This window comes from Equus asinus, chromosome 13 (assembly GCF_041296235.1).
Source record: "Equus asinus isolate D_3611 breed Donkey chromosome 13, EquAss-T2T_v2, whole genome shotgun sequence".
Classification (NCBI taxonomy): domain Eukaryota; kingdom Metazoa; phylum Chordata; class Mammalia; order Perissodactyla; family Equidae; genus Equus; species Equus asinus.
In genome coordinates, this window is record NC_091802.1 from 51,453,578 (window position 1) to 51,481,156 (window position 27,579).

The 27,579-nt window shown below is 38.7% G+C and overlaps 2 protein-coding genes across 5 annotated transcripts in view; one reads left to right on the top strand and one right to left on the bottom strand.

The window, feature by feature from the left end:
* LOC123275930 (uncharacterized) overlaps positions 1-17,290 on the bottom strand; it is a 51,253-nt gene extending 33,963 nt beyond the window's left edge. For both annotated transcript variants that reach the window (XM_070483522.1, XM_070483523.1), the window contains exons 1-2: positions 16,372-17,290; positions 4,288-4,341 (exon numbers count right to left, since the gene is read on the bottom strand). In XM_070483522.1, the coding sequence (XP_070339623.1) occupies positions 16,652-17,290 (639 nt within the window). In that variant the 3' untranslated portion in view covers positions 4,288-4,341; positions 16,372-16,651. The remainder of the gene's footprint in view (positions 1-4,287; positions 4,342-16,371) is intronic.
* Positions 1-27,579, top strand: KCNJ2 (potassium inwardly rectifying channel subfamily J member 2). Of its 3 annotated transcripts, none has more exons than XM_070483509.1 (3): positions 1-189; positions 16,482-16,580; positions 22,392-27,579. In XM_070483509.1, exon 3 carries the CDS (start codon positions 22,610-22,612, stop codon positions 23,891-23,893), a length of 1,284 nt encoding a protein of 427 aa, XP_070339610.1. In that variant the 5' UTR covers positions 1-189; positions 16,482-16,580; positions 22,392-22,609; the 3' UTR covers positions 23,894-27,579. The 3 variants fall into 3 exon arrangements, with proteins under 3 accessions (XP_070339610.1, XP_014695152.1, XP_014695151.1); XM_014839666.3 differs by having other exon boundaries at positions 1-181; XM_014839665.3 differs by lacking the exons at positions 1-189; positions 16,482-16,580 and adding an exon at positions 17,247-17,426.

Below are 27,579 nucleotides of genomic sequence, written 5' to 3' on the forward strand. Positions count from 1 at the left end.
GAGAAGAGTGGTTGCTTAACAGCCGAGTAAGAAAAGTGACCCTCAAAGTGACTGACCACTGGATGCTGCTTACAGATCACACATGAGAGAAGAGATTGACCCTGGGACTCAGCATCAGAGACTTTGGAAAGGGTGCCCAAGGTCAATGCCTGACTCAAGGAGATTCAATGGAGAAGAACAGGTGAGAAAGTAAGGACAATTTTTGAAAAATTTTGATACAAAGGGGAGAAGATAAATGAAGTAAAAGCTGGAGGGAGATATAGGGTCAAGGGAAGTTTTCCTTTTTTTATTTCTTTCTTTGTGTTTTTCTTTCTTTTGTTCGTGGGAGGTAGTTCAACATGTTTATGAACAGATGGGAATGATCCCATAGAGAGGAAAAAATAGACGATGTAGGAGAGAGGGGATAATTAAAGAAGTAGAGTCCTTGAATAGAAGAGAAGGGATGGCATCTAGTCTATGAGTGGAGGGAGGGATGACATAGCCACAGACCTGGGAGGGAAAACAGCATTTACAGTAGGTAGAGATGTAGAGGTGGATTTCATGTTGGGATGGAGGTGACTGAAAGTTGAAGAGGTTTTCTTCTCTCTGCTTCCATTTTTTCAGTGTAATGAGAAGCAAAGGAATCAGATGAGAGTGAAGGATATTAGAGGTTCGAGCGAAGATAGAAAAGATTCGCAGACTCATCTCAGAGACCAGGAGTGTGAATGAACTAGAGAATTATAACAGGATGGCCAGGCAGTCCCAAAGTCCCCTTTGAAGTTTGTGATCCTACATTTAAAGTAACAGCTGCCAGCATGGCTGTGTGTCTTTCTTCATCTATAACATTTGTCATAAAGTTTAGTTCCCAGGAATTTACCAGCTAACAAAAATTCGGCTTTTCAAATGAACACATTTCATTTTTGTGAGCAGCACATGCACACACAATTCAATAAAAAGAGATAACTAATTTAATCTGCTCTTGAAACATTAATTGTGAGAATCTAGAAATAAATGACCAGATCACCATTTTGGCTCAAGAACATCTTACTACATAAGTAGGCCAAAGAGAAAAAACCTATGACTCTTCACAACGTGACGGATTTCCATCGTTTTCTCTATTTGGTCATACAATACAACCAAGTGTTGAGGGAAATGTGTCAAGTTTGTCGGGACTCTCTCCTAGGCCATGGGTCTAGATACTGTTTCATAAGCTTTTTAGTATATCATATGAAAGCATAATAAAAGGGCTACTAAGTGCTGAGTGCATGAGCAAAAGAACCATGAATCTGTTTTAAACTGACATTGTTCTGGAACAGTGGCCACTTGGCTACTGTGGGTTGATGCTGGAGCTAAATCGCAATCAACTGAGAAACAAAAATTTCAATCAAACAGTTGTTTGTTCTCATGATAGTTTAACTTATTTTTTCCCATCCATAGATTTGATTTTTATTCTTACACATTTGTGTATAATGTCAATCTGTGTATAATCAAAACTGGACTGGTTAAAGCTAGTCCCATCTCATCTATATACCCTCCCCTGCTATGATTTCCTCCCCAATGGATCCTTTGTGTTTCCACTTTTTTGGGAGGAAGAGGGGACAGACCTTAATGGATTTGGTGCTGCTTTGGTTTGGGATATAGTCTTCGATCCTTTTAGAAGAAAGTCTTTTTAAATTTTATTTTTAAATTTACTTTTCATGCCTTTAAAATTTTTTGTTACAATGTATCCAGTTAATTAATGCTAAAATCCAATAGGGCTATTTTCAATCAATCTATCATAACATAAAAACTAGAGAAGTTCACTTATTGAAAGTGTAAAGAGAGAGAGAGATGGATTCAAGTGTGACTGATGGATTCAAGTGTGCTAATGGGTTTTTCAGTATAGAAATTAAGTATTTGTAAAGCTGTGTTTGGGTGTATACTCGGGCATGCATTACTGTATTGTTTAATAAAAAATAGTCAGTGTACATTCTTAAAAGTATTCACATATATGATATATGGCATATTATGATTTATGATATAAACAAAACTCTAATTTAATGTATATTTCGTGGTTGTCATTGTAAATTCAATTGTAATATTTGAATGAGAGATGTGTTTACATTTAATTTATAGTAAAGTTGCTCCTTATCAGATACCTACAGTAAATCGTTGATTTTTATTGACTATCATAACAGATAAACAAGAGAGAGCTTAGAAAACTTGTTTGTATGCTTATTAACAAATATTTACAAAGGAAACACTCTTGAAAGTATCAAATGCACTATCTTATTTTTTGATTATTTTCAATGATAGCTGCTGGATGTTTACTTAGTTCTCCAGAAGCCTGTATAAAGGAAATCCACAATCCTGAAAGAGCATTATGTTGAAAAGACAGACATCTTTGTTTTTAGACTCATATGCAGTGTTGGCCATGAAGAAAGAAAGTAGTTGTCTTTAGCTCAGCATCCTCTGAACTGAAAACTAAAATGATAATGATGATAATAATGGCAATACTGGTAACAATACCCTTATATCAACCTTCAGAGATCATCAGATTAAAGTAACTGTGCAAAAACAAACAGAAAAGACATATAGTCATGTCATACAACTGAAACCACTCAGGTCATGGAGCACTAAGGAAATAATTCATATTTAACTGTGTTCATATCATAATCATTTAAATTATATGACTGTCAAAGGACTTACATTCATGCAGGAGTTTTGAAAATTGATTCTAACAATTTTATTTCTAGTAGATCAAATTGTCAAGAGGGTCAATAAAGCATAAGGTAAACCTGCCATTTTAGTTTGGCCAAAGAGATCACAGAAAAATAAATCTGGAAAGAATCTTAAGGGAGATCTTGTTCAACTCTCTCTTCTATGTTTGCAGAATAAAAAACAGGACAAGAGAAGAGAATTGATTTGTCCATGGATTTATGATGAATATTTAGCTCCAAAGATCACTAAAATCTGTTTCTAAAATAAAATTTATAATGCTAAACATAAAGGACTTGGGAGAATCCTATATTGTTTGAGGTAATTAATATCATCATTTCCATGTCATTAGAGTAGACTCTGACATTCAAAATTCCATTGAAACGAATGGGCTGGCTTTATTTCTTTTTAGTGTTTGATGAATTTTCTTCCTACAATTTCTCATGAAATGTAATAATTTATTACTGTTTAAATCCCATCCATGTTCGTATTTGATTTTTCCCTCTCTGTTGTAGTTCTCTTTACTTGACTCCCAGAGGCAATTCTGAAATTTCTACCCACATATGTCACGTGATTTGAATGGCTAACTGTTCTCTCTGGAAGCACAACCATTATGCTACCACCTAATTGTGTTAAGAAAAAATTAATGTCAGGTGACAAATCTATCAGTAATAAGCTCACTGAAAATCAATATTTTCACGTTAGAATCTGATTTACAGGGTCTGTCTGTGGGTTTAGCGTTTCATAGTATAATAACGCAACGACAAACCAGGGGCAAGAGAGAGTTAACGATGGGATGTGCTCTCAATTCTCTTCCTCTTAAAGAAAGTATTCAACGGGGCCGGCCCCGTGGCCGAGTGGTTAAGTCTGTGTGCTCCGCTTTGGCGGCCCAGGGTTTGGATCCTGAGCTCAGACATGGCACGGCTCGTTAGGCCATGTTGAGGTGGCATCCCACATGCCACAACTAGAAGGACCCACAGCTAAGATATACAACTATGTACTGGAGGATTTGGGGAGAAAAAGCAGGAAAAAAAAAAAGAAGATTGGCAACAGTTGTTAGCTCAGGTGCCAATCTTTAAAAAAAAAAAAGAATATTCAAATGAGCAGGTCTAAGAGCTCCATTTGTGTAATACTGAGATTTTGATATTAAAACAAACAGACAACTTAACTCTTACAGAATAGGATTAAATTAGGTTTTATAGGCACATCTAACGGGGCTCAAGGAGAAAAGACCAAACTTCTAGTAATTCTTAGAAATTTATAGCAGGAACAAATCTTTGATGATTTTCTACTTTGGTTTCTAGAGGAAATTTACCAGGATTTGCCCTCTATGGGCACCGTGGTAAAAACTGCACACTCAATTATGGTGAAAATGTGCTTTCTACTTTTTGTTTTTTCTAATTAAACCCAGTGAGGGAATTTCCCTTAGCCTCTTCCACCAGTGAACTTATGTTGATTTAGAACTATTTCTGCATTCACTCATTTAACAGCTGAAGAACAAGCTATTATATGAATGATTTAGTTGTGTTTCTAGACAGATAAAATATTTTTTTCCTCTAATGAATAGAGAAACAAGATTGCAAAGTCTACGTGCACTGGAAGAGCACTTACCCAGTGTTCTTTGTAGCCACCTCAGCAAATGAAAGATCATAATTGCATCTTGGCCTTAATAAAGAAGACAAACTTTTAATAAAAAAGGAATATCTTCTTTGTAGTCTTAAAATTATATAGTGTATTAGGTTTTGTTCTTTATATTATGAAATGGATATTTAGAGAAAAATAAGAAAATGCCAAAAAACAAACATAAGAAAATAAAAATAAATTATAATCACACTAACTAGGTCATTGTTTTTAAGTTATATATTATATTATATATATATGAGGTTATATAATATATATATGATACTAGAGCTGAGACATGAGAGCCAGATCCATCAAAAATGCCATGGGGCCACCACCATACCTTCTGTGGAGTACCTACCTCCAGATGTTTCTACACAAGATACAGACACATACACACACACACACACACACACACACACACCACGATGACATATTTTGTTTATTATGGGTTATTTTGCATTATTTATTATTTAAAAAAATAGTGCATTGAACTATTACTTATCTTGATTACTGGAGGGTTTTTAGTGCCTCTTAAAGTTCACACTTGAGGTGCTCAGTGCTTTACTTACCACACCCTAATCCTAGCACTGAAGACAATTACAGAAGGAGGTGCAGATACAGAAGTTGATACAAACAGATAAATTTTTTTCTCAAAGAAATGGCGTTATATGATATAGTCTGCATTCAAAATTAAAAGAAATTCTTAAACACTTTTCAAGAAATAATTTTTTTGTTGCAAAAAACTCCAATCTATTCAATTATTTGTTGTTTTCTCTGTTGTCTTCCAATCACTAAACACTCTTAAAGGCAACATTTAACGATTGCTAATGAGATCAAACTCAAGACTTGTTGAGTTGAAGCAACCCAAAGTGAAATACTTGCCTGAGAGTTCAACAGACTCTCAGATCCCTCTATGGGGATCTTGAAACAAGCAAGCTTGAAACAGCCTAGCTATAGATTTTCAAAAATCAATCTCCATAGAATGTTTCGACATTCCTTGATTTTTAAGGATAGATATGAATAGTAACCTTAATTCTATTTTATGAACCCACTTGGAAGCCACTTAATTTTAACATGTAGGTGAATTTGATCAAAATATGTCAACTATAATTAGTTTGAACAGAAAATATTGTTTAAATACATATTTTATAAGCACTATGGAGTTAATCCTAAAATAAATCTATGAGCATTTTATCTCCACTTTAACAAGGAGGCACCAACAGTTAAATAAATCCTACAATTAAGTTTATTCAGCTGACTAGAATCAGAGATGAGCCATAACATTCACACCCTTCTTACTCAATTCGGCCTTATGCTCCATAGCGTTATTCTGGGCCAGCGGTAAGCAAACTTTTTCTGTAAAGGGCCAGCTAGTAAATATTTTAGGTTTTGTGGGCCACACATGGTCTCTGTCTCAACCACTCAACTCTTCCAAAAACAGTCAGAGACAACCTGTAAGTAAATGAGCATTGCTGTGTGCTAATAAAGCATTACTTACGAATATAGAAATTTGAATTTTATAAAATTTTATAAACTATTCAGTGTCACAATATTACTATTTCTTAAATTTTTTTTTCAATACCATTTAAAAATGTGAAAACATTCTTAGCTTATGGACTTTCTATATGGTGAGCCACATTTGGCCTGGGGGCTGTGGTTTGCAGACCCCAGCTGCAGGATCATGGAAAATATAATGACCTTGATTTAAAATATCAGAAAGGCCCAGTTTTCAGAAAAAGGTTTTATTTTCTATAAGTCTTATAAGTCTGTAAGTCTTATAAGGATGTTCACCCATGCAGCATATATCTCTGTTCTGGGTCATTTTCTCGTGCAGACACTTTTCCATCAAAAACGCTCAATCCTCTATTGTTTTTCATGAACAAAAGAAGGGATCTGTTTGGGAGAACTCATTTCAGACTTGGCCACATCTGGTGCCAGGAAAGTTACTCCACATAAAGGACTGAGTTCTTTGAAGAATAGATTTCTAAAGAAAAATCTCCTAACCATGCTATCTCTAAATATTGTTTTTATGTTTTCCTGAGTTGCTACCTTTTCCATTTTAATTCCACTCTTCATCAGTACTTCTAATACGATCATTAGTATTCAAAAGTTCCCAAGACCAGCTCTTCTAGATGTCTGCTAATCTAGATATTTGAGCTCTGTTGCCAGGAAGCATCATAGAGATTCTCTTTGAGGAATTTGCGTGTAGATAGCAGGAAGAAGGAGGAGAAAGAAGGAAGAGAACAGAGCGACATTGGCAGGACATGGCCGGGCCAGCTGCTGCACGCCACTCTAGCATTAGTAGGCTTTGCAGGCAAATACACAGCCACCCAGATGCATCCGTGGCCAAGGGTGAAAGTGCAATATCTCCCATCAGTATGATAACTGATGTCCTTGCTCTCAACTGATGGAAAATTCCTCGAGGAGAAAGGGAAACGAGGACTATTGGGCTGTTAAGGAATCTGAGTTGGAGAAAGGGTCTCCTACCTCTCAGTGGCTGCAGCCCAGCTCTGTCTGCTTTCTACTGGGCCATGTGATTCCCCTCCTGAGAGCTCAGTTTGCAATGAGCTACCTTGCTCATCTAGGGAAGCCTCCACTGCAGGGTTAGGACAGAGGACTGAGGCATCTTTCTCATTCACTCTTTGGAGCATTTGATCCCATCTATAAAGGAAAAGGAAAGCATGTTCTCTATTTCTCCTCAGGGCCAGTGCTTTTTTTTGCTTAAACCACTGCAGTGGCTTTTATCTGCTCATAATTCTTTTTGAAGCCAAGTCCTCTGGCTATTCAAGCCATCTCCCTTCCTAGCAAGTTAGGATTGGGACAAAGCAGTTATAATTCTAGAACTTGTCAGCCAGAATCAAGCCATCACAAACCATTCACACAAGCTGCTCCCTTCAGCCCAATAGTTGAGATGATTTTTCCATGATGTAATGAACCTTTTAGGTTCTTTTGAAAGAAAACTCGCCAGCAAGTACATGTTTCTGTCTAGAGATCCTTTCTAACCAGAAAGTTGTTGAGATCATCTTTAGTGGGTGAAAATATCTCCTTTCGGGAGAAGGCTTTTGAGACCAGAAGTGTAAGTTTTGGAGGTTGCCATTGTTGTTGTTCCTTGCAAGGAAGAGAATAAAAGTGCAATCATACTAGGTCATGTGTAAATTTATGCTGTTTTTACTGGCTCTTAACCCTTTTCCTTCCAGGAATTGTTAAGTTCCTTTGCAGTCATATATCAGTCCTCGGGTATGTTCTCACCAAGGGTAACTGTTTGACGGTAAGGTCCCTCAGTAGACCAACAGAATAGAAGTGGGGTCATGGAACGGACTCCCTGGAAATTACGTAAGAGAAATAAATACCCTGGGATTTGCACAGAGAGGAAATTATGAAATTCACTTCGAGCATGAATTCATAGACTCTCTCAAACTCTCTCGTGAGAAAAATTTTTCTTGGTCTGAGGGGGTCTTCAGTGGAGTTAGGGGTGAAACCGTTTGTAAGAGAGATCTCCAGGTCCCATGTTGCTTGCAATGGGCTGCAGATCAGGCTGCCTTCCGATGGAGACTCCGAAGAGGTTTCAGGAGACAAGAGAAAGAACAGAACATCTGTGGGTGCCTAGAGTTCTTTCTTTTTTTTCTATTCTTTCCTCCTTTTCTTTGGTTTTATGTCATGGCCTGTAAGTCAATTCACAGAGAATGCTTTCACTTATGGAGAAATAATTTCAATTTTTTCTTTTTTTTTTTTTTTTTTTTGTGCTGACTGGATTGTCTCACCTGCAGGGTATGGGTTAGTTTTTTATTATTAAGTGTGCTTGGTGCTTTTCCCACATGTGGCTTTGAGAGGTTATGCTTTTCAATGGAGCCTGTGGAGCTGGAATCAAGCAGATCCTGAGCTACATTTCTAGAGATGAACCAAATGCTTATGGTAGTCATATAGTTCTGAGCACTCTGCCTGGATCACTGGCTATGTTTGGGTTCCAATCCCCTTTTTGTAGGATTTGAAACAATATGTGGACCATGGAGAAGAAAAATGAACCAAGGCAAGCAGTGCATGAGGAAAGAAGACAGAACGTAGAGAGGAGGGAACTGATTTCTGTGCTTAATTCACTTAGGGAAGGGCACTGATTCATTTTGAGCCCTGGATTAAGGAGACGCATAAATTTCCATTATTCTGTCTGGATTTTGAAACTATGGATATGGCATTGGTGACTAAGTCTTTTGTGCTAAATGATGCTTTGGTCAGGTAGATGTTCAGAGAAACTCTACAAGGAAATAAAAATAACATTTTAATTGTCTGCTACTCTAAGAGAACTGCTTATGTGATGTGTACTTAGCTAGTGTTCTATGGAACTATTGAAGCTATTTAGCCTTGGATCTTGATAGATTACTCTATTTTTGGAAAATACTGAGAGAGTTGCCACTACCTACTTTGAATTTTTCATATTTAAATGCATAAGAAATATGTGTGAAATGGGTGAGTAGATGATTTTTTTAAATTGCAAGTTGTAAAATATAACTGAACTCTGAACACCATAAAATCAGAATCATGAATGCCAGTTACTGAGAAATGGAGTCTCAAAGCTGGCTATAGCTCTTCTGTAGAAGTAAGTAACTATAAATCAAAATTTAGCCATCTTCAACCTCTTATGAGGTTTTCAGATGTGTCATCATTATTAGGTCAACAGATATAACTCTGTGTGTGTGTATGTGTGTCTGCATATTTATACATACTTTGAATTTGCTTTCTGCCGACTAATTTATTAAGTACATTCCTTCCTTCATTTAATCGTGTACTGAGGCACAACATTTTTATATAAAAATAAGAGACATTAAGAGCAATGGCTTTAGGGTTTGACTTTGCCCAAGAGGGAAATATATCATTATTTTTCAAGGATTTGTTTTTGAAAGCACTATTGCATGTGTTAACACGCGTAAGAGGTTTAATCTCAGTAAACAGGAAAACTGGCTCTCCTAATTCATTTTCTCCCCCAAGTTGACTTAACAGCTACAGTATGAGTCTTCACGTACTCCAGTTTACCTGCAGGGAAATGACAGTCAGGTTACAAAAAAGCATTATTTATAATGTCAGTTCCTGCCCTGCCAAAACTTGGTGACTCAGTTATGCAAACCATATAAAAGAATAGATTTTGGTATAAATACAAGTTTTGAAATGAGATCCTCTTTGCTGATATGAAGATCAGAAGCTGAAACACTGGCAACAGAATTTAAGTCTGTGTTATAAGTTTAGAGTTTCTCTATTGCTAACCACAGAAACAATTTTCTAAAACACTTGTTCACAGTGATAATTCATTTGAATTTCTTTAACATTTGAAACATGCTGTATGTAGTTCAAATCCAAATGCAGGAGAAGAAATGTCTGAATTTCATCCTACTTAGTACATTAAACTATCTACATAAGCACCTATGAAATGAGTAATGACATAACTTGGGTTTTCTTTTAATAATCATTTAATGATATTAATGTTATTTGTTCTATCCTTAGTCATTAATGTTATTGGTGGCAGTAGGGTGCAGCATTTTATTTTTGCATGGTTGTAATACAAGTTTTATTTGTAACTTATATACAAGGGCTTTGAATATTAAAACATAAATTTATCGAAAGCCTGGATTAAATATCAATTGAGGATATATGCCTGCAGAATGCAAACTCGTCAATGAAGGAGGAAAAGATTCATTGAAATCCTCAGATACTGATTAAATTTATTTTTAAAAAGGAAGAAACTCTCCCACAGAGAAGCACAAAAATTGAGCCAAATATTTGGAATTAGCTCTTGCATAAGGAGTAAAAAGCCACACTTTATATACTATAGTCAGGGTACAAATAATTTGGGAGGAATTAGTAAGTGTGAAAAATATAGGTCACATTCTATGATTTCTAGATTTGTCTGCACAGAGATGCTATGAAAAGTTATATTCTGCAGAAAATGGAGGGAGAAACACTAGATTTGAAATCAGCAGGCTTAGAATCCATATGTACAGCTTCCACTCACATGAGGAGCTTTCTTGGAACATAATTTCTATATCTCTATTTTCTTACAAATTAAAATTGGGATTTTGGAAATCACAGGAAGAATAAAACAGAAGAAAAGATCACATGGTACAGCCACAGCCAGAGGCAATGGATAAAGAAATGACAGTTAGATTAACGTTCCAACAGACCTGCTTACATCTCTTATTCTTCTACTCACTCATCTGTAAATCCCTCCCTGTCTAAAGAATAAAGTGTCAACTCCTCATGCTTGTCTTAAGGGTCTAAAATCTGGCCCCAATTTAACGTTCAACCCTAATATCCCTTTATTCAGCAATTTATTCAAATGCTGACCATCAATTGGAAAATTTACTTTCCAATCTTTGTCTAAGGCCACCTATATTTCCAGATAAAGCTACACTGTGTTCCCAAACTCCTTGGATATTTACCTCTTCATTTATGATTTTAGCACTTAGGCACCGCACTAGATTGCTATGTTATTTAAAGACATCACATAGAAATATCTCTTTAAAATATCTTATTCCCTCAACTAAGTTACTTTATTTATTAATCGTATCATTTTACTCATTAGTAGTAGTAGCGGCAGTGGTAACGTAAATAACTCCCATTATCTAAGTGATCACTGTGTGTCAGGCATTTTATATATATTATTTCTAATCCCTATAACACTCTTTCACTAGCTAGTTTGATCAATCTTGCAAACACGATCAGGCTGACCCAAAGCCCAGGCTCTCCCCACTGTGCCACGTGTAACCAGTGTAAAGGTCAAATAATTTAGAACATCCTTGGAATTCAATGCATTGGGATTTTACTTGAAAGAACTGCAATTAAAAAAAAAAGTTTCAAGAGATCATACCCTTTGACCTAGTAATTCCACATTTGGAAACCTATTCTAAGAAAATAGTAAGAGATGAAGATTAATGTAAACATTAATCCACAAGGACAGTTAATGCATCCTCCTATGAGTATAAAACAAAAATGAATATAAAGGAATAAGGATAGGTGATGATTAATTAAAGTATGGTTCATATGTATTATGGACATAAAATATATGCAAACAAAATATATGCTTTCAAATGATTTTTAATTGAATGACAAATGCTACATAATTCTAAAAGGTATGATACTTATGTATCAAAAAAATCACAAAATTGATCTCAAAATTATAAAAAATATATACATAAAGATATAAAAATAGAAACAAAAATGTAGGAAAAAGGGAAAGAGATACACCAAAGTATTCATAATGGTGGGAATATGGATTTATTTTATTTTCTATGTTTTCCTACATTCTTCTATATTTTTAATGTTTATCTTGTACATTTTCCACAATGGGCATGTATTGTTTTGACCAAAAAAAAAAGACTTAAATATATTCATACACTTTGAAAACCACATGCACAAACTGTTAAGGTCCATATCCCCACAGCTAGATATTCAGGTATATACCCTTTCTTTCAAAAGTATCATTACAATATTGTTGACATTACTCAAAATATGTTTTGCATTTTCTTTGTAGTTTGTGGCATATTCCCTAAATGTTGACAATAGCGAGTAACCTTGGCTGTCTGAAGTTATCTTTCTGTTGTTGTTAGTTCTGAACAAAGCCAAGTTGCATGCATCTTACAGCAGGGCTACTTGGCCTAAGGAACTGCCATGCATGTCAACAGAGGATGAACTGAGGCTGTAGGCTCATTACCTTTAAGAGAGCTAATGTGCCATTGGGACATTAGGGACCATTGTCATCACTGTGTGAAGAACCATAGTAACGGAGGGTCTGGCCCTAAGATGAATATGAGATTTTCAGAGTGTAATTGTCTCACCCACATGAGATAAACGAAGTCTTCCCGAGCACGACAGAAGAGTAAGTGACTAAATAATAACTTGGCTGCTCTGGAAGTGTGAGCTTCCTAAAGAACAATCCCACTTACTGCTGTTCATCTTAACATATTTGATGGAAAAATAAAGATCATATTAATAGACACAGTAAGCACTCAAATGATTTCTCAATAAATGAATATATAATTTTGTTGTCATAAATGTAGCGACATATGCATATTTGCAAACACACAGGTACCTCACTTACCTAGAGGTCTTCCTCAACTATTCATAACACAGTAAATACAAGGACTAAAGCGTTTAAGTGCTCTGAGAAGCTAAAATAGATGTCATAAGTCCATATTCTGAAACATTTTACTCAAAAAGGAAACTGACCGACACAAGGTAACTCCAAATTTAGCATCTGCTCATTCTATTTCAAAAATATACATTTGGGGGCCGGCCTCGTGGCCGAGTGGTTAAGTTCTCATGCTCCGCTGCAGGCGGCCCAGTGTTTCATTAATTCAAATCCTGGGCGCGGACATGGCACCGCTGATTGAACCACGCTGAGGCGGTGTCCCACATGCCACAAGTAGAAGGACCCACAACTAAGAATATACAACTATGTACCGGGGGGCTTTGGGGAGAAAAAGGAAAAAAAATAAAATCTTTAAAAATATATATATATGTACCTTCACTTTAAGCCCTTTAGATCATATTTGCTTTTACTTTACATATATTTTTTAACAACCTTGGTTACATAATTTCTGAGCCCAGTGCAGATTAGAATCAACAAATTAGATAGAGCATGGTGACAGTCTAGATTCAAGGCACATTAGCAGAAGCAAAAATGAGAAATGAAGCCTGTCATTGATGATAAAGGAGGAAAAACAATCAAGAGACTCAAATACACTTAGTCTAGGGTCATTTAATGTAGAGGACAGTGATCTTACTGGACCCTAGTAGGCCAATTCCATCTCAGGTAAAAATGACATAGCTTATGATTATTACAATGATACTGAGTCATTATTCAGAAGTCATGTTATACTCAAAAATACTGTTACTTTCACTCATTTCATCGTTCAACTGACATTTATTGAGACCGACTTATTTACTAGACCACGTGCGAGGAAATGAAGATATAAAGATAAAAAAGACATGGTAATGAATTTCAAAAAGCTCACTATTGGTCAGTGGAAACAAACATAGGGAAAAAAATCGTAATTGCATGAGAGGAATCAAATATGCTATACTAGAAATATGTAGAGTGCCATAGGGACAATCAGAGAGTTTGAGGATGCATACAATATATCAGAGAAAATAATTTTCACCCAAACAAATCTGTTATTTAGAAAAGCCATTATGTGATATGCTGCATTCCTGGTATGACAGACAATTAAAACATCATTGCTGTGTTATTAGTGTTAACAAATGGCAAATAAAGCCTTGTGGAATAAATTCCATTGCTTTAGAGGAAATAACGTCTGTGTAGGCAGCAGCATGCAGCAAGAACACGCCATTCTTAGAAGCAACATGTCATTTATACACAAAGTTACATGTATATAGAAAGATCTGAGGGCATAATAGGCATTTCAGGACATAAACTGAATGAGGAGGCAATCCTGTTTGCTCATAGGCTCTCAGCTTCCTCAACACAACTACATATAGTAGCCATCCTAAAGACTTCCTCATAAATCCTACTCCATTTCATTCCACTTCTCAGAAACTCTCCAGAATTTTAAAAAAAATTTTTGCTGAATCCATTTTAGCACTTAATCCTAGGCTGCTTCATACTGTATTTTGTCATCAGATTTAACTGGTGCATAGTTGTCTTCTCAATTAGATTGTGAGTTCTTAGAGGGAAGGAACTGTTTCTCCCAGGGCTCTTACGTCTCCCTTATCACCTAGCACATAGCTAAAGTACAAAGTAGCTGCTCAACAAACACATTTATTGAATTTAATATGAAGATTACATCTTATCAATGCTGTAAGTGAAATTGCCAAAGCTGTTTTCCAATAGGTAAGATTACATTCAGTGCCTTAAAATACCCTAGTAGATGACTTGTCCTCATAGCAGCAGATTGCAAAACCACCCTGTCTTCATTTCAAGTTAATCTGACATTTATTTATTACTTATTACTATTAATTATTACTGTGAAGATTAGTAAGTGGTTCTTAATACCTAGTAGATGCAAATGACAGGAGTTCTCTCTTATCATTGTGAAATCGGACTGCATGCATGGTTAATGGAAGTCTGAAAAGATATCTAATTGCTGGAGATCTTCATATAAGTGCAAGGGAAAGATTTGTGCTCCTAGTGGAACAATCACCTTCTGCGTCATAAGAGCATTCATAATCTGACTGCAGATCTGGAATATGACTAATATTTGGCTCTAATACTCTAGGTGGTTGCTGTGGAGGGAATCAGTAAGACCATAATTGTCATTTCCTTGGAAAAATTTAATCCACAGATGGATCCCAACACCCAACTGCATTTGTGTCCAAAATTCATGGGGATTTTTGCTAAATAAGGACTGATTCAGCCAAAAAAGACAGACTCTGACTAGAGAACTCTGTATCACTCAGGGCTCCAAAAAGCGTATTTACCCAAGCACTGAATGCTTCGGAACACTAGAATTTTCCTAAGGGGCAACACAGTGAAAAGTCACTTACTGGTTAAAATGCACATTTATATTTACCCTTTATAAGATGAAGCAATGGAGTTAATCAATGCTATCATGCATTTACAAAGTTTTAGTTACCTACAAAATATAACCATTCATGTTTCCTTATCAGCTAAATAATTAACATAAAAATTCTATTCAGATTGGGAAGCTGCTTATTAAAATAATCAGCTTTTCTCTAACTTTCTACTTGAAGAAATAAGCCTTGCTGCATATGGGAGGTGAGAGTGATATTGATGGTAAAGATTAGCAAACATATATTTATTTGCCCCCTCCCAGAACTAAATTTATACAACCAATCATAATCTTGTAACTTTGTATTCTTTTCTTCAAAGATTTTCCTATCATATGAAACTTTCTGTATTCAGTTTATTTGGAGTCGAATAGTAAAGTAAAACAATTCCAATCCAAATTTCAGAAAAATGGCATCTCTTTCTGAGTGACAGATCTCCAAAAGACTCGTTACCTGGAAATAAAAGTGTTGCCTCTCTGAGTTTACAAGGTTTGGAAAATTCTTAGCCATCTACTAGTGCACAGACTGAATCATAATAAAGAAAAGAACATATATAAATGATTAATAGCCCCCTTCCAATTAGGCTTAATATGTTGTAAGGGATTATTTAGACCTCTCCTGCCTGTTTCTTAGCAGAAATCCATGAGGAAACACATTTCAGAAGCAGTGGAGCCAGCTGTTACTCATCGTCTGTCCTTTGGCTGTATAGCGTTAGTTTGTCTATCTCCAGGTTCTTTGAGCTTTGGGTTACAGCCTGGGTTCCTATACATCCACCTATGTTGCTGAGTTAATTCAAGCTGTTTATAAACAATACATGACTTGACAAATGTTAACGTAGACCTCCCTTGTGTGAGGCATTGTTCCCACGCACGGGCCTTTAAAAGGCAAGACAACCGGTTACAGGGCTTGAAGTACTGTGTAATTTCAACAAACGGAATGGAACAGCAATGCGTTTGGTTATCAGAGCAGTCACACGTCGTCCACAACCTATTCCACACGCTTGTAATTTCAGTATCTTGCTCAGTGCTAGGGAAAGAGGCACACTTGCTAACGGAGGACGAAGTACGTATCTGCAAAACCTCAGCATATTTCACCAGCACCTCCTAGGGGCCATGTGTGGGTATGAGGCTAGGAGGTGGGCACCAGGGTGCACCGGCGCAGACCCTTCCTTGAATTGTCGGTTTCACCTCTCCTACGCACAAAAACATACTCAGGCTGTGCCGCTCAGAATACAAGCTAGTTTGTTGAAGTAGTTTGGCAACTCTAGGAGGTCTTTTAGAGGTTTAAATAAACTGCACGAAAGGCGCATTTGGTCGCTTGAGAAAATAAACATTCAACACACACTCAGGGATTTCGAATTCGGTGTAAGGAAAAGACTCCTAAAGATATTATGTCCTCTAACAGCAAAGCTTCATTATGACACCAAAGTTCTCAGAGACCTGTCACTTACTCTTCAATTTACACACACTCACACACAAACAAATCCTGTAACGTTCCAGGATCCAGACCGGGTTAACACTGAACTCGACATGGGTTTTTAAAGGGTCTGCATGCTCTTGCCTGGTTGCTGGGAATGAGGGCTGGGAGGCGCTGATGCGAGGGCAGAGCTGAGTGGCTGTAGGAGTTGCTGTTCCAGAGAATTCACTACTCTGTAATTGCTCTGATTTTAGATCAGCAGAGCGTGCCGGGCGGTGGTGGAGAAAGAGATTGAGGGCGGACAATGCGAGAGGGAAGGAGTCGTTCACCGTTCAGAGAAGTCTAGGCGCTTTGTAAGTAATTCACGAACAGTCGGGAGAAGAAAAGAGCCAAGCGGCTGTGCAGTTGCAACACTGGTGTGCCTCTAAATCCAGCTGGGTTCCGCGCGCCGGTCCCGGTCCCGGTCCCTTTCCCCATTTAATTCGCGGCTCCTTCGCGCCACCGCAGGTTCTGCGGGGGATTCGGGGGACGTGAGCTCTGGGTGGGAAGGAGGGGAAAGGGAGACGCGCCCGGGCTGAAATGCAATCCTCCCCGGCTGTAAACGTTTCGCCCCGGCATTGGCACCTCGCAGGCCCTTCGAGGAGCACGCATAGGACAGCCGCCACCGAGGAGAGAGAAAGGGAAGTGTGGGGCTCCGAGCGGAGTAGGAAGCTTTGCCCAAGGCCAGGCTGCAATTAGGCGGCCGCAAAAGCCCGGCTGCAGAGCTTCCCACCTGCTGCTGTCCCAGCTGGGGCGCAGCTTCCTCCTCCCCAGCCGGGGCCGGACTCCCCGACCAGGCTTGGAGGGCGGAGGGGGAGGAAGCGGCGGCAGGTTCTCCTCGCAAGCGGCCGGTAGCATCCTCCCCTCCCCGCCGGCGTTCCCGGGGCCGGCTGCGCGGCCAGGCGCCCTGCGATTGGCTGGCAGCGGCCGGGGGTGGAGCCAGGCTGGCCGGTATCTCGTGGACTGCCTCAAAAGAGCCCAGGATATTGCAGAGCGCACTAGAGCCCTGGCCAGCGCGCCGCATTCCCCGGCGCCGGCAAGCTGGGTCTTAGGAATTCTGGTTTGCTTGGGCTCACTCGCTTTTACAAACTACTGGATCTTACATGCCTCTGTACCCCCCACTTCCACTCCATGTCCCCATGCTCCTGCGCCAGCAACAGGTAAGGGCTGCTGTGTGTTTTCTTCCCTCCTTCTCTCTCGCTGCCTGTGTGTCCTAGGGAATGGACTCGGGCTGCCGTCCCCGACCCTACCCTCTCCCGCTGCTCCAGAGGTGCCCAGCTGTCACGCTGTTGTAGCACTCACTCACGCTCCGGAGTCCCAGATCATGCCTATAGAGTTTGTGTGCGCACCAGAACATCCCCAAGAGCTAAAAATACTGAGACATGCTTGGAACAGTTGAGCAATAGAAACAGATTTCTCTGCAGCATCTGTTTGTGCTCATAACTTCCAATGCACCAGCTGTAGCGAGATACTGAGTTTGGAGACAAGGGCGAGAGAGCCTGCGTTCGGTTCTCGCTCTAAGGGGGGGGGGAACAAGGAGGGGCACGCGTCTAGAACGCTGGTCTCAAACCTTGGCAAACCTTGGGACTCAGCGCTAGTTGATCCTCGGCTTCTTTTTTTTTCCCTTTCCTTTGTCATTGCTTCAAGCGCAGCTTCGCGTTCCAAACAGAGCGAGCGTCTCAAAGTTGCGTTGCTGGGGAAGAGAGCGGGAGCCCGAGTTGGATTTGAGCCTGAAGATCGCAAAACTTTCACGTCATATGTCACTCTCCCCTAAGCAACTTGTTAGTCTTAGAAATAATAGTATTAATACTTAAGTTGGAGACAGCGTGGTTTCAGGGAAGCACAGTGGTCAAAACGACTTGGTTCTGAAAAAAGATTGCATCATAACGTGGACTCATCATGACAACTGAAAAAAAATAGAGATAGGAAATGGGCAGTTTAATGTCTGTGTCTGGGTAAGCGGATCAGTAAGATGGTAACTAGGATACGGCTGTGAATCCTGGGGATTTTCATAAACTCAGAATTTACCTGTTAGGAAATAACGCATTATTTGAAAACGTGTTTTGGGTATGCAAAGAACGCATATTGCCTTTTGCCTCTTGTTTTCCTTTTACATTAATAATCAATAAGCTGTCAGATTTCCTCTCATTAACCTTTGCATATCTGCTGAATATGACCTGTGCACTTAGTTTTTTCCTGATCACTTCCACCCCCACCCCAAGGATTTTATTTATATTTGCCATTATCCAGAAAAATCTCCATGCTCAGGAGATAGAGATGTTACTTCAAGGATGATGGGAGGGGTGAGAGTTGGGGTCAAGGTCATTTCATTTTGCTTTCAGCCCCTCCCCCTCATGTTTTGGTGGCACTGTCTTATGTTATTAGTATCCGTAGGAATATTTCTTCCAAACTCTTGCGAATTTGGCTTTTCCTTTTAAGAACACACAGTATTTCTCCTTCCTTCAGCCTCTCCCGTTGTGGAATCCCTGGTCAGCTATAGAGTCCTTGTATGACTTTTGAGTAGCCTGAAAGATTGACCACATCTTTTCCTGAACAGATGGATTATTTCACCTTTGTGATTTTTAGTGTATATTTTTGTTCACCAAATATGTGTATTTTTCAGCCTTTGCAAGTGCTCAGGGATGCTACATGCGCTGTTGAGTATAAATGTTATGGTGCTCACATAGATAAATGGGTATCTATTTATGCCCCCCCTTCTCCCCTCCCCCTCCCTTCTGTTTACTAAGCTTCTAAGAGGTTGCCTGCTAGCAGTTGTGCGCACATAGCAACATGTGCCCAGAGCACACTCAGGCTGCTCTATATGGCGTCAGCTGGGGAATAGCCGCTCTAAACACTCGTTAGCAGACCTCTGTGTCAGCCCAGTACACTTTCTCTTACCATCCTTATTTCCTATCCTTAGTTAGAAACTTTCTTATTCACTGCACATCATGAGCATATATTGAGGCATCTATTTTCATTTATTCTTCATAATTACATTTTTCTGGTTTTTTATAATCCATATTGGAAATATTTCCTATATGATAAAACTGATTTTCAGTCACTCATTAATACCATGTTATCTCCTTGACCTTGTGTTTATCCATAGCTCTCTCTCCTTTAACATCTACCTAAGATTGAAACACTGGACTATTTTTTTCCATCGCTTATGCTTAATTTTGGCTCAGCCTATAAATAGTCTTAACATGAACAGCACCACATGTAGCCTCTCCATTTCCCAGAAATACTTTCTACCTCATTGGTTGTGGCCTGGGTAAAATGATTATTTGTGTCTATTAAATTTACATCAGGCCCTTAGATATTTTGGCTGAAAGGAGAATTTACACATTGTTCATCAAATCAGATACCAATTCTCCTGAGTTGTAGCCATGAAGGAGTCAGGTCGCGTACTGTTCTCATCTACACTTAATCAAATGTTTCTCAGAGAATTATTATGAATATATGCCTAAAATAAAATTGCACGAAAGCCCTATTCCTAAGGAAAGTTTTTCCCAGATGCTCATGAATTGGTGATTTTCAATGAGAAAAGAGCAGGCAGGGAAGTTTTCTGTATGCATAAAGCCACTCGGGCGTGTAGGCAGGTTGATAGGGAGAGCATTTTTTGTGGTGAAATATTGAGACCATTACCCTATCAAACTGTGTCATGTTCTAGATTTTTGCTATGTAAATCAGCTCCACAAAAGTCTGAATATACATAATGTGTGTGCATACATATACACACATAAATCTGTTTTGGAACGTATCTATTTGAAGTGACAAAAGTTTCCATTTTGCCAAAAAGCTGTTTTTTCCCCTTTCCAGGCAGAAATGGTAAAATATCTAAATGATGCTCCGCATGTGGAACAGATTCTGTCATTAGCAATGGAAATAAGACGATAATAGTCGCTCAATACAGGCTATTTTCAAGGTTCTAAATGTGGAAAGCTATTCGTAGGAAGCTGGTATTGTGTGTTTTGTGGAATTCAGACTAATGTCCTAGGGTCAAGATTTTTGGAAGGTCGTAATTCAGTCTTTAGATTTCATATGGTTGTTATGCTTTAATCTGGAAAGAGTGCAGAAATAAATCAAAAGAAATTTGAGACTGTCTACACATGGTCCCTAATGGTAACTCAGATGCAAGGATTGTTTTGAATCATGAAAAGGGAATTTCTTGGTGTCAGCTTATAGTATAAGATTCTGAAGTCAATCAGAACTCAAGGATGCAAGCATTATTGAAATGAGGCTCGTTTCTCCCCTTTTTTGGAAAGTATACTGGCATTAGATGTTATATTATTATCTTTGTTTTTGTGTAGAAATGTTTGGCAATTTCATATGAGCCAAATAAGCTGAAATCACTGTTAAAAAAATTCTTTCCATGTCCAGGATCTAGAACCCTGAGGAACAGGAGTCTTGTTTCTTTTGTCCAAGTACAAACTTCATAGGGAAGCAGACAAAACATTGAAGCAGGTGGAAGACTGGGAAGGCACAGTAACTTCTTTTTATAAAGTAATTCAAAGGCACTTTGAAATCGGGCATCACTTAGGTGTCAAAAGCTGCCAAAATGTAACACACATTGCAATTTTCACAGATGACTAATCTCAGGAAAAATGTGTTGGGGCACATTCTTGCATAATAACTTGGATAAAGAAGGAGAAGTGAAAAAGACGTTAACAAGGCATTTTCAAAGACAGTGCACCTTGCCTCTGTTTAAGGGGGTGCACAGAACAGGGTTGATGATTTGCTTTATTTGTTTGTATTTGGCTTGGCTGAAATCGATTCTGTTAACTGCTTCATCTTAATGTGGTTTCAGGGGAGAAAGGAAAAGTGGAGTCTCATTATCAGGGCTTCAACAAATTTCTGATCCTTTCCATCTGTTTTTCATTGTCCCCCCATATTACAGGAGGTAGAGTTGGTTCTTTGAAAAGGAGAGAATCACTTTTACTTTTTAGTTCTATGCTATATTAGTTCATTAGTTTATACTTGGTAAAGAAAACACCTTAGACTTTCTTTTGGTAAAGGAAAAAATAGTTTCTTTGGAACGAAGATGGAAAATTAAAGTAAATAGGTGGTTTTTATCCAGGGGAGAATGAGGCATGAGGAGAAAACTGAAAACTACTATTTGTTCACATTAGGTAAAGGTGTGTGCCTTCTCCATGGGAGCATATAGCAAACAGCAGCCCTCAAAGTGAAAGTAAGCTGACTGACATTTATGATCTATTCTTACAAAGTTGTTTCTGTTTGGGAAAACACAGGATTGGACCCGCATGAAATGAGTTCCTGCCTTATCTCAATCCGATAAAGACCTGGTCCTTTGGCACAAAGGTGCTTGCTTCCTAGCCTTTCATTACACATGGCAGTCCCATCTCCAGGGAATTTCAGGACTCTTATTGCTAGGCAACAGAATCTCTCTTTCCCCCAGAGCTAACCTGCATCTTCAAGTCAGAATCATTTGCACTAACAGAGATGTTATCAGGCATTTCTGCATAGCGCCTGCTTTAAAGTGTGCGAAGTGATGGAGGAAGCCCAAACAGTTTCCAGAAACTGGGATCCATTTCAGATGATTATAAGGGCTGTCTACTCAGTTTTATCATTTAAACAAAATAGTCTGTTCCTTCCGATTTCAACCATGTCATCAAGGGCTCTAAGAGTCTCCCATAATGCACCTGGAACTCAATTAATATTAATATTCTGCTTTCATATGAAATGTTCTCTAGAAATGTCTGAGTTCTTAAAGCTTCGTGACAAATCTTGGACTTAGAAAGTCTTTCTTCTGCTTAATAATTTGGGACCCTAGAAAGTAGAGAAGGCAAAAGAAGAGGCTAAGAGAGGAGAAGTAAGTTGTTAAAATAGGATCTTCTAGACGGCTGGCCAAAAATAAGAGAAAAACGACCTGAACTTTTGGTTGAAAGACTGACACAAAAAACTAACTCTTCTATGTTTAATGAGTTTATGCTTTTAAATAAAATAAAAAATATTTTTTATAGTACGAAGAAATTAAAGTCCTGTAATTCAATGCTGAGTATTTTTATCTATATCTGACTCTATGTCTTGCTAGGAAATGTTGCTTAGAGAGTAGAAGCCTTTAATAATGACTTCTTTTGTAATAAATGAGCTCTCTTTTTTTGCAGGACATGTTCTCTGGATGTCAGCTGAGTTGCTAAGGTAACTCTGCATGTCAGTAGACAGACCTTGGTAGAACCTCAAGGCTCCTGGAGACCTCCATCTCTCCTTACATTTTTTGCATGTGTGTGTCTTCACTGAACATTCAAAACTGTTTCTCCAAAGGGTTTTGCAAAAACTCAGACTGTTTTCCAAAGCAGAAGCACTGGCGTCCACAGCAGAAGCGATGGGCAGTGTGCGAACCAACCGCTATAGCATTGTCTCTTCGGAAGAAGACGGCATGAAGTTGGCCACCATGGCGGTTGCAAATGGCTTTGGGAACGGCAAGAGTAAAGTCCACACTCGACAACAGTGCAGGAGTCGCTTTGTGAAGAAAGACGGCCACTGTAATGTTCAGTTCATTAACGTGGGTGAGAAAGGACAACGGTACCTCGCAGACATCTTTACCACATGTGTGGACATTCGCTGGCGGTGGATGCTGGTCATCTTCTGCCTGGCTTTCATTCTCTCATGGCTGTTTTTTGGCTGTGTGTTTTGGTTGATAGCTCTGCTCCATGGGGATCTGGATGCATCTAAAGAGAGCAAAGCTTGTGTGTCTGAGGTCAACAGCTTCACGGCCGCCTTCCTTTTCTCCATTGAGACCCAGACAACCATAGGCTATGGCTTCAGGTGTGTCACGGACGAATGCCCAATTGCTGTTTTCATGGTGGTATTCCAGTCAATCGTGGGCTGCATCATTGATGCCTTTATCATTGGTGCAGTCATGGCAAAGATGGCAAAGCCAAAGAAGAGAAATGAGACTCTTGTCTTCAGTCACAATGCTGTGATCGCCATGAGAGATGGCAAGCTCTGTTTGATGTGGCGAGTGGGCAATCTTCGGAAAAGCCACTTGGTGGAAGCTCATGTTCGCGCACAGCTCCTCAAATCCAGAATTACTTCTGAAGGGGAGTACATCCCCCTGGATCAAATAGATATCAATGTCGGGTTTGACAGTGGAATTGACCGTATATTTCTGGTATCCCCAATCACTATAGTCCATGAAATAGATGAAGACAGTCCTTTATATGATTTGAGTAAACAGGACATTGACAATGCAGACTTTGAAATTGTTGTGATACTGGAAGGCATGGTGGAAGCCACCGCCATGACCACACAGTGCCGTAGCTCATATCTGGCAAATGAAATCCTCTGGGGCCACCGCTATGAGCCTGTACTCTTTGAAGAGAAGCATTACTACAAAGTGGACTATTCAAGGTTCCACAAGACTTATGAAGTACCCAACACTCCCCTTTGTAGCGCCAGAGACTTAGCAGAAAAGAAATATATTCTCTCAAATGCTAATTCATTTTGCTATGAAAATGAAGTTGCTCTCACAAGCAAAGAGGAAGATGACAGTGAAAATGGAGTTCCAGAAAGCACTAGTACGGACACACCCCCTGACATAGACCTTCACAACCAGGCAAGTGTACCTCTAGAGCCCAGGCCCTTACGGCGAGAATCGGAGATATGACTGACTGATTCCTTCTCTGGAATATTTACTTTAAAACACAGTCTGTTGGTCAAAGGCCCCAGTTATTCAGACGACGGTACTGGCGAAGAGGTGGGTCAAGGCAAGTGGCCACAAGGGACTGAGGCTAACACAGTGGTTTCAAAGAAAGACTGTAAGCTCGAAGATTCATGTAAAGCACTTAACATGCTTCCCCATGACCTGATGGCACATACGTGTTGTAGAATAAGTTATGGGGTTTTTATGTTTTGTTTTGTGTTTTTACAAAACTTGAACTTGCAGGCAAGCCTTGGTTGGGTGTTTGACTTATCCAGAATGCTTCTCTTTAGGGAACAAGAATGTTTTTAATGGCATAACAAAGGCAAGACTCTGCCTTAATTTTTGAAAAGCTGCTAACTACATGAACACAAATTGTCTTTTTGTTGCAGTGTAGTTTTTGTTTCGTGTAATTTAAAAGTCAGTGTTGAACTTTATTGAAAGCTCATGATATGCGCTTCAAAGTGGCAAGTATTTGGCTATTAGCTGCCAAAAACGAGAGCCTGATTTTTTGAGGCCAGTAATTTGTTTGCTAGAATTGATTTTCTCTCTCTCTCTCTTTCTCTTTGGTTACATAAGGGCATTATGTAACACTAGCCAAATGGTAGCCTCTGGGTTGGTTTGTTGTTTTTTTTTCCCTCCATGATGTTAATGGGTTATCTCAAATTTTAAGTTAGACTACCTAAAATAAATACCAAAGATAATGCACATTTTTGCACAGTGGAGCTTATACTAAAAAGGAAAGAAAGCCCTCCGGCTGCCTTGAAATAAGAGACAATAACTTTGAACCTCAGCAAGACCTTGAACTGCCCTCTCCTTTTGCACCTTATTCAGAAAATAGAACATCATACACAGAGTCTAGTAAGTGTAGTGCTTTTTAAATTGTGTTCTTTCATGTAACTTTCGTATCACAGGAGGAAGAGGAAAGGGAAAGTAAAAGTCACACACACACATAACACAATATCAACATCTTTTCTTTCCTGTGAGGTAGTGCCAGCCAGGCTAACACAGAAGGTGAGAGATGGTATGTGCTCTTACACTTTTCTGGATTTTCCCTTTTTGCACATTCCAAAATTTATTCCATAAGACAAGACCTAGGTTGAAGTTATTGGCATCCTCAAAACTGAGCCATCTAACATGAAAGACAAATAAGTTTAAACCCTTGCGGCTGAATTCCTTGCCCTGACTGTCAGGACATTTCTAACCTGACATTGCCTTCAAAAGATGCCACACCTGGCCTCTAGGCTGGTTCTTCCAATCTGTCTGGAGTGAGTCCTACAGTGTCTGTATTTGCTGCCGATGCCAAAATGAAGAGGCAGTGAGACGAGGACAAGGCACTTTGATCTAGCACGTCAGCTCAAGTATTCAGCAGGGAGAGGAAGGTTGCTTTCTTTGATGGTAGAGGGTAGGAACGAAAATGTCTCAGTATTTTAGGGTCAACAAGAGCCATAAAACATATAACACAGTCACAAGTAAGGGAGATAATGGCCTAAAAGCATTATTTCCTCTTATGAATCCACACTCCTGATTGAATCTGAGCTGATCCTTGTCGCCTGTGGAGCCCTAAGGCAGGTTACTAAGGACATGTTGTTTTCCAGAAGCCTCTCCTGCCTGGCTGCCTGACTTGCTAGAAACTTTTTTTTTTTTCCGGCCTGGCTCAATAGCGAAACTCTTGTTTTGGTTTAAAGTTCTTTATTGGTGAATTCTCGTGTTGCTGACTTTTGAATTGGAGTCTCAAAATCAACTCTCTTATGGTATTATATCCCTGTATGCCATTAAAAAACAGCTTGTTCTAGAATCCTGTGTTTTGTAACTTGACGTTTGTGATGGTCTCTGGTTTCGAACAGCCATATCTGAATGAGGTGCCTGCAATAATATGACAGTTTCTGCTGTTCTCAGCCTTCAAAGTCAATGGGTTTGAAAGCTATGGTGTTATTTTCATTGAATCCAAGATAGAGATGTCAAATGTGTGGATGCTATGTTAAATCCAAATTTAAAGGCAGGTTTAGGAAGTTGAGTAGAGAGTTGGAGGGATTGGGATTGAGTAGACAAGAGAATTTATAGAAGAGGCAACCATTTGGCCGTTGACAGTGAGAGGGTATCGAGGGCTTCAGCTGCTGCTATTTCAATATTTTGCAAAGGAAAATAATCAAACCAAAGAGTATTCAGTGATAAGTAAATTAAATGAAGATACGGTGGAGAATGGGGGTGACCAGAGAGAAGGCTCCTCCCAAACACACAGTGCTGCCATTTCAAATGACTTGAGATATTTGAGAGGGGGTGGGTACGGGGGCAAGAATGAGGGAGGGAAATCTTTCAACTTCTTTCTGAAAAAGAGAAAAAAAAATCTAACATTTCTGGTGCACAGGTTTGTTTTTTTTTTTTCAAGAAAATTTTGCAGAAGCTATGTTTTTAAAGTGTACATTTTATAAAGTTTATCAGATATTTTCATATTTAAAGCCAAATGTAAATAGATGTCTGTAAAGGAAAAAAATTGCCATAGAAAGTATAATTTCAGTGCAGCAATTCTGAGAGCTAGTACCTATATGCTACCGGTTAGCATGGTTTTAGCAAATATTTACCAGCCTTATAAGGTTCATATTGCTATGTTCTTCTGTTATTTATTTCAGCATGGACTGATCATTTGAAAGCTTTTTCTAGTTATTAGTATTTTAACAGTTACAAGCTTTAAATGGCAATTTTTCTTTGTCAAGAGCCAAGACACAGGTAATGCACAACATTTTTTGCTGCATTTTACCTTCAAAACCTTTGTCCTTGTTGACTGGGTCTCCTTAATTAGTGTACACATGTCATTAGAATGCAGACTGAAGAGACTCATCGTGAATATCTGGGGTCTATTCCAGATACGTGTTGCTTCTCTATTGCAAGCAAACCCCTTCTGAATTTACTTAGGAATTATTCCCTTTTAAAGAATTTTTGCCCATATCTAGATGGGCATTATATTTTTGGGAGGAGGCATAGATTCTTGGTTATGCTATTTTTAAACAAGTGGTAGACAAAGTGAATTCTATTTTGATTATTGAGAAAGGAATAGTTTTCTATCCCTCTAAGAGTATACTTGAATCAGACATTCTAAGGATGTCACCATAGCACTGTAGTCATTTCCAAATTCCTGGAGAAAGTTTGTTTTACTTTGTTTTTATTCTATTAATGCATTATTTCTTCCCTTCACTTCCTTTCTTCTCTATAAACTCCCATCCCAAACCTTGATGTTTGTTCCGATGAGCTCTGTCCCCCAAATCATGTTACCCTTTCAAATAACAAATGTCAGTTCGTATTTCATTATAAGCCACTCAGTAAAGGTAAAAAGCTTGTTCTGAGAAGTAGAGTGAGTTCTTTTTCACTCTGTGTCTATACTGTTAAAGTGAAAAAAAAAAACAAGTGTTGCACCGTCACCTCCCCACTCCCAACTAGAATCTCTTTTCTAGTTCTGTTGGGTTTCAGCTCTGGGCTCTGGACGAGTTGAACAATCCCGGCTTTTGACAATCATGATAGTTATTATTTTCCCGTTTGCCGTCTTTTTGTATCTAAAGTCTTCCTATTGTACTGCACAAACCATGGATTGTACATATTTTTATATATTATGTCTTATTTTATTATTTCTAAATAAAAAATAAAAAATTGAGAAGAAA